We start from the raw sequence: 6,496 nt of genomic DNA, 5'->3' as shown, positions 1-6,496 counted from the left end.
GTATGCAACATTGGCAAGCTATTCGTCGTGTCTTAAGATATTTGGGGAAAACCAAAGACTATGGTTTATCCTACAGTGGATATCCTTCGGTTTTAGAAGGGTATTCGGATGCGAGTTGGATCTCTAATAGAGAGGATCACTCTTCTACAAGTGGATGGGTATTTCTGCTTGGGGGGTGCTATTACTTGGGCTTCCAAGAAACAAACTTGCATAGCGGATTCCTCCATGACTTCAGAGTTTATCGCTTGGTCTTCCGCAAGCAAAGAGGCGGAGTGATTAAAGAATCTCATGATTGATAACATTTTATTTTTATCATATCCAAAATTAAAAATATATAGTAACATCTTTATTAATGTATCAATTAATCGAATTACGCCTAAAATAAGGGATTTTCATAAGTAATTGATAGGCATCCAACGTGGCATAACTCATTGCATTTCTGTCGTATATACCACTTACAATTGTGGAAATGATTTCTTGATAACAACGTGGCTTCTAAAATTTTGTTGTATACATGTATATATAAATTACTACATTTTTTTTTTTTTGGTGAACCATACCCGATTTCCGAAATCCATTTTGGATCCGACTAATCCGGATTCGAGCCGGGTCAGGCCCCAATTGGGGGGAAGCTCTCCCAACACACTCTGCTGCGTTCCCAGGGCTCGAACCCGAGACCTCTGGTTAAGTTAGAACAACTCCCTTACCAGTTGATCTAAGCATGTGTTTAGTCCCGCAAAATTTGTCTCTCATCAACTCAATTCAACCAAGAAGCTCAATCAAATACTTCATCCCAATTGAAAAAACATACAAAACGCCACATGAGAGTAAATGATAATATTTTTATTTTTATTACTTCCAAATAAAGTTAAAAAGATAATAATATGGCCAAAATTTGTTTAATATGACCAAAAGAGAGCAAAGATTGCAATTGATAACAAACGGGACTATAAATATAATAATATGATGCAAACAAAACACTTTCATATTACATAAATTTGTATCCATAAACATCTTTTACAACCACTAATAAATTAAGTTCAAAATCACCATTCACTCTTTAAGAAATTATTTAGTACATGACTTGCAATAATTAAACAACAAGGTAGAAATCAACAAAATGACATATATCTCAAAATGGTTAGCACACCAATACTATTAGTATTCAGCATATTCCAAAGCAGGAGCAAACTCTGATCCACCAATGGCATCCTCATGGCAGCAGATGAAGGAGTTGAAGTTTTTCATGTGGCGACGACAGTCAGGGCAGAGCATACTCTGAGGAACCCTGATGGTTGCAGGGAACTCGATACGATGACAAGGAAATTCTTTTCGATGAAGCTCTCGATAATGGTTTCCATATCCAACTTCAAACCCGTCGTTAAGTGCTTTCTCCTTCCAAAGCTCGAGTTCTTGGAGGGTAAACAACACAAGTTTTCCCTGTCCATGAACCATGATTGTTGATCCTTTGGCTAAAATAGCCCATCCACCGTGGGACTTGTCGTGGCTATGAATCCTCTGGATTTCTTGTAGTATGACATCGCCGTGATCATGGACTCTTCCTAGCTGTATTTTGGAGAAAATCATACTCTCTATTCTTGTCCAGAAGTACCACACTTGGGTAGGGTCTTGCCAACAATGGCTCAGTTGCTCAACCATTATAGCTTCACCAACTTTTCGCACCAGTTCTTTGTTGTGACTCCTCCCTACATACACCATTTCCATTGACACTTGCAGAGCACGCGCAACTGCGTGTGCCTCCCTTGTGAACTTCCGAATCCATTCTATGTCATCTCCTCCATAAATGAAAATGTACTTTCCATCTCGAATCTGTTGGACATAGATTTAAAGGTTTAATATCCCGGTTAAATATAAAGGATATGAAAAGGATGTAAAAATAAGGAAGTTGTCAAGACTAAGGTCGTGTTCTGTTCAATTTTACAAAACAATTTTACAGAACAGAAAACTAACACAAAACACCCCAATCAAGGTTGTTATTGTAAAAATTGGCACGAAGAAAGAGTTATGCTAAATTCAAGAAAAGAAAACAAGGCCTTAAAAATTAGTTATGAGTATTTATTTGGCCAAATTATCAGTGAATAGAAATTACCCAATCCAAAATTTTTGGGTCGATGCCATTAACCAGCAGCTCAAGCCTCCAAGTCTCTTGTTCCCAAAGATTCTCCTCCCTTGTGCTTGTGAAGGGGAAAGCATTGTTTTGCCAAATCCACATCATGTGGATTGCATTTGGACTGACAACTTTCCCTTGAGGATCCAGCACTACAAGAATAGGCTTACCTCTGAAGTGCCAATCTTCTCTAAAGAACTTAACCACTGCATTTCTGATCAGTGATGGGTGATGCACCGAGTACCAAGGCATCGTAGCCTGCAAATTCTCAAGCTTAGCTTGCATCATATCTGACCATTCGACTGAATGATCGACAACTGGAATCCATACAATGTCGTATGAATGTACTTTCGATTCAGTGTAGCTTTGCTCAAGAATAAACAACTCTTCTTGAGTGATATCGAGGCCTGATATGAGCAATAACACGTTTTTCCTCCGTAAGGTGTCAAGATGAACCTAGAAGTGCACACAGAAAAAAAAAATCAGATCGATTGAATCATAACAAATGAAATTCTGAGGACTAAAAAGAGAAAACGAACCCGTCTCTTGGCTGGACCATCATACAATGGAGGCACATCATCATTGGCAGAAATGAGGGCATACAGAACTTTCATGTTATCAATATGAATTGTCTGATAGACGATTTTTCTTATCATGTTATAAGTATCAACATCTCTTTTTTCCCCTGCAACAAATTTCAATTCCTTTCAATAAAGCTCTGATGCATCAAAATTCAAGTGCATGAGAAAACGTAACGTAGGGACATGTTGACAAACCTATGAGATGGTATAATTTCGACAGCGTGTTCCTGAGATGATCACTGATATTTTTAAGCTTGTGCGCCCAATTGGAAAGCTCCCACGACTGTGAAGTAGCTGTCCCGTATCTGAAAAATGGATGAATACATCATCAATATTTTGGCAATATTAGTGTATTCTCTATATATTCTGCAATTGTAAGTATTTGCCTCTATCACTAATAATGTCGTAATAAGGAGTAACATGTGGAGAAGTGATTTAGCTCCCACCTCTGATCCCTATGGTCGAGGGATCGATCTTTACCTGGTGCACTTTCAGGATGAAACCCGGAAATGCCTAGAACTTGAGGGGTTCAGTTGCTTTAGTCTATATAACCCCAACCAATTCCATCCTACTTTCCTTGTTTCTAAAAACTTGGAACACTTTGTTTTTTGCGCTATACATGTATGAACTTTGGCCACATTTTTTTCTTCTAATCTTTATAGTTTTAAAAAATAAATCTATCAAAGTTGTTCCTCAGCAAACGTGAAACACAAAAATTCCTGTTCCTTAATATTGTGAAGTATATATTTTGAAACTAAGGAAGTACGTATAAATATGCATGCTATTTTTCAAACTTGTTTTAGCCTAATATAAGAAATATACAGTAAATGGACTTACTCAAGTCCTCTGCTAGACAAAGTTGTAATGTGGGTAGCAGCAGCCACAGCACTTCTAATGACCCAATAAACAGCAATTGGAAAATGAGATATTGCAGCCTTGACTTCAGGATCCTCAGCTGTAATGTAAACTGTTGGTAACTCTCCAAACTCAACCATACATTTGATAGTTTCAAGCATGGCTCTAATAAGAACATTAGTGGCTTCAAATTGGTTCTTAAAGCCTCCTTCGTGCTCTACCATCATTGGTAATCTCTTGATAAGCGCCATGGATTTCGCGAGGGAGTTTGTGGAGTAAATTTGAACAAGAAGCCAAAAGTCTCCAAAGGTCAATGCAAATGCTGCTAGTGATAGCACCACCTTGGCTTCCCATGAAAAGTGTTGCAACATGCTCAGAACTGACAGGGTCGTGTTGTGTGCATCAACACCACTCAGCACCTTGCTCGTGATCTGCTTTAGATTGTTTATAAACTTAAGTATATTCTTATAATTCACAGCTAATTTCAGATATTTTTGAAATTCTATAGTTTGTATTATATACTCTTTAGTCTACTATAAGCATGGTACATCGGAGGGGTCCAAATGAGCAAAAAGGCAGAGTCAAAGTTTCAAATCAGCAATGAGTTTCGGGTGTAGATTGGTAGCATGCTCAGGGTACAGCTGGTAAATTTGAGGCACTTAATGTATGTGCATATCCAAAATGGTTAGGAGCAATGTAGATGAATTGGCTAATCCTTCGAAAGTTTAAGAAAGCATGCTGTTTCACAATCTATACAAGATATTAAATTTGATATCAAGTAGTACGAAAAATTGGTACATATATAAAACAAAAAAGTTTAGACTAAGATTTAGATTCCTATTAAGTGGTTTAGTTCAGTACATGAATAAGGTGAAGAATACATATAATTACCTCACAGGATATTCTTTCAACAATAAGTGGCAATTCTGGAACTTCCTGAAAGCCATCAAGGCTAAATTTCGGATTCATGGGTTCCTTCTGTGAGATAGCATTCTGTAAAAGATTAAAACAGAGGTTTTAGTACACAATATGAAGTAATGTCGTACAAATAAAATAAGTGTCCAATCATCATACCAGGGAAATCCCATCAACAGTTTGAGTTGCATGTTCGATAATATCCTGAACAAGAAGGAAAAGTGGTCTGATATTAACGTTACGAGCATCAGGGTTGTGCAGCTGCTCAACCTGCCTAGCAAGGGAGTGATCATCAGATGTGAGAAAGATGCCTCCTCGTTCTGTACCTCTCGACAGCATAAGCGGAAGGCCTTCGTGATTATCAGATGGCAAGCGCATGCCATGTTCAGTAACTCTAGACAGTTGCGGCCTGCTGCTATGATCAGACTGCAGCAGGTATTGTTCAGCATCTCTGCTCGGTTGTAAGGCCGCCCTGTTGTCATCATATGGAAAGGGAATTCCACGCTCAGTACCCCTTGGTGGTGCTGCCCTTCGTTCATCAGATGGCAAGTACATGGCTCGGTCACGTTCAGATGGCAAGTACATGCCTCGTTCTGCACTACGAGACGGTTGTGTCGCAGCTGGCAGTGGAGCTGATAGATTTGAGGCTAGAGGTTTGGTTGTCATAGTGCCTAAAAAGTGTGTCACCGTTTCAGTTGGTTTAAAATGAATATCAAGATTGAGGTTGTGTGCTTCATGAAGATGTTAGTGGATAGTTATATAGCATTTCAGAAAGGAATAAAGTCATCTGAATCAACTTCCTTGCTTCAAGTGATTAAAAATCATCACCTTAAGACGTTAATTAGAAGCCTGGATTTCTTGGTCCACATGCCTATTTACCTTTCACTTTTGTGCACTATAAAAGCGAAGGGAATTTTGTTGGGAATTACTTAGATGAAGTCTTTGTAAGAATTTTTACTGTATTGGAAATTATTTATGCAATCTCAAAATTTTATAGTAGTACATCTAGATCTATGATAAATTTTTGTATGTTACTTTTATAAGTATCTCATGCATATAAGATTATAAGATGTATACATATTAGACACCTTGAAATTTTTTGCCATGTAATGGTTTAGAATTGAGTGGATTAAAAAGTGTTCAATCTAAGTTCCACCACATAAGTTAAATACTCAACGAAAAGCGATTGAGGCCCCAGGAATAGATTTATAATCTATCATTTTTCCCTAAAAAAAAACATAAGTAAATTTTTAAAAAAGAAAATTGTACGAGTTATTGTTTTCATATTTTGGGATGATTAAAGAAAAGGGAAAAGAACATGATCTTTGTCTCGAAATCATACTGAATTTTAGCAGTTACATTAAATAATTTTGTTGCATTTGCAGAAATCATATAATTATAATATCGGTTTTTTGATTAACAAAATTTGTTCTATCGTGGGAGGGAATTCTCATAACCTCGGATCTTGTAGAGAGATTGATATTGCCTTAAAAACACATGTATCAATTGGGCTCGAGTTATATACATATATTACAATTATGCCATTGTACCATACAGAGTATCTTCTGGTTTTATTACATACAAATTTCTACATATAGCAGAAATAGAAATCACTCTTGCAACTGGTTTTGAAACAAACTAGTAATTTCTAAATTTGGAGTGCAAGACAATAAAGATGAATAATGCAAATTTGAGTTCCGGAACTGTTTACCATAACAAACTAGGAGTTTCTTAATTTTGGAGTGCAAGAGTATAAACATAAAACTATAAAGCAATATGAGTGCTGGACATTGTAGATGTTCGTAGACTTATTTAGTAAATTGGATCAAATACAGACTATACTGGTGACGTTTGCGGCTATCCGTGTACATCTTACAAAAGTCACAAACATTAAGATAATGTTAACTATTAGGTAAGACCAATCCATATATTATATATTATGTGCGAAAAATACTAAGGATGTCTTGGTCTAGTGGTTAAGATTGAAGTGAGGTCATATGTTCAAATCCCCCATCTC

The 6,496-nt window shown here is 37.0% G+C and overlaps 1 protein-coding gene across 1 annotated transcript; it reads right to left on the bottom strand.

The window, feature by feature from the left end:
* Positions 1-966: 966 nt before the first annotated feature.
* LOC104907427 (hypothetical protein) lies at positions 967-5,214 on the bottom strand. The gene is made up of 7 exons (XM_010696360.3): positions 4,639-5,214; positions 4,456-4,557; positions 3,547-3,995; positions 2,905-3,014; positions 2,668-2,813; positions 2,111-2,584; positions 967-1,830 (listed from the first exon to the last, which is right to left on the bottom strand). The coding sequence occupies exons 1-7, from the start codon at positions 5,143-5,145 to the stop codon at positions 1,159-1,161; spliced, it is 2,460 nt and encodes an 819-aa protein (XP_010694662.2). The 5' UTR covers positions 5,146-5,214; the 3' UTR covers positions 967-1,158.
* Positions 5,215-6,496: the final 1,282 nt, after the last annotated feature.

Source organism: Beta vulgaris, chromosome 4, assembly GCF_026745355.1.
Source record: "Beta vulgaris subsp. vulgaris cultivar EL10 chromosome 4, EL10.2, whole genome shotgun sequence".
Taxonomy (NCBI): Eukaryota; Viridiplantae; Streptophyta; class Magnoliopsida; order Caryophyllales; family Amaranthaceae; genus Beta; species Beta vulgaris.
Note: the sequence above shows the minus strand (reverse complement) of the source record. Positions and strands in the feature narration are given on the sequence as shown.

Excerpts from the sequence above, each read along its gene's own strand:
- LOC104907427 (XM_010696360.3), bottom strand. The coding sequence starts at position 5,145 with ATGACAACCAAACCTCTAGCCTCAAATCTATCAGCTCCACTGCCAGCT. Across the intron at positions 2,585-2,667 it reads ATGGTCCAGCCAAGAGACGG|GTTCATCTTGACACCTTACG; the intron begins GTTCGTTTTCTC and ends GTGCACTTCTAG. Across the intron at positions 1,831-2,110 it reads ACCCAAAAATTTTGGATTGG|ATTCGAGATGGAAAGTACAT; the intron begins GTAATTTCTATT and ends TATGTCCAACAG.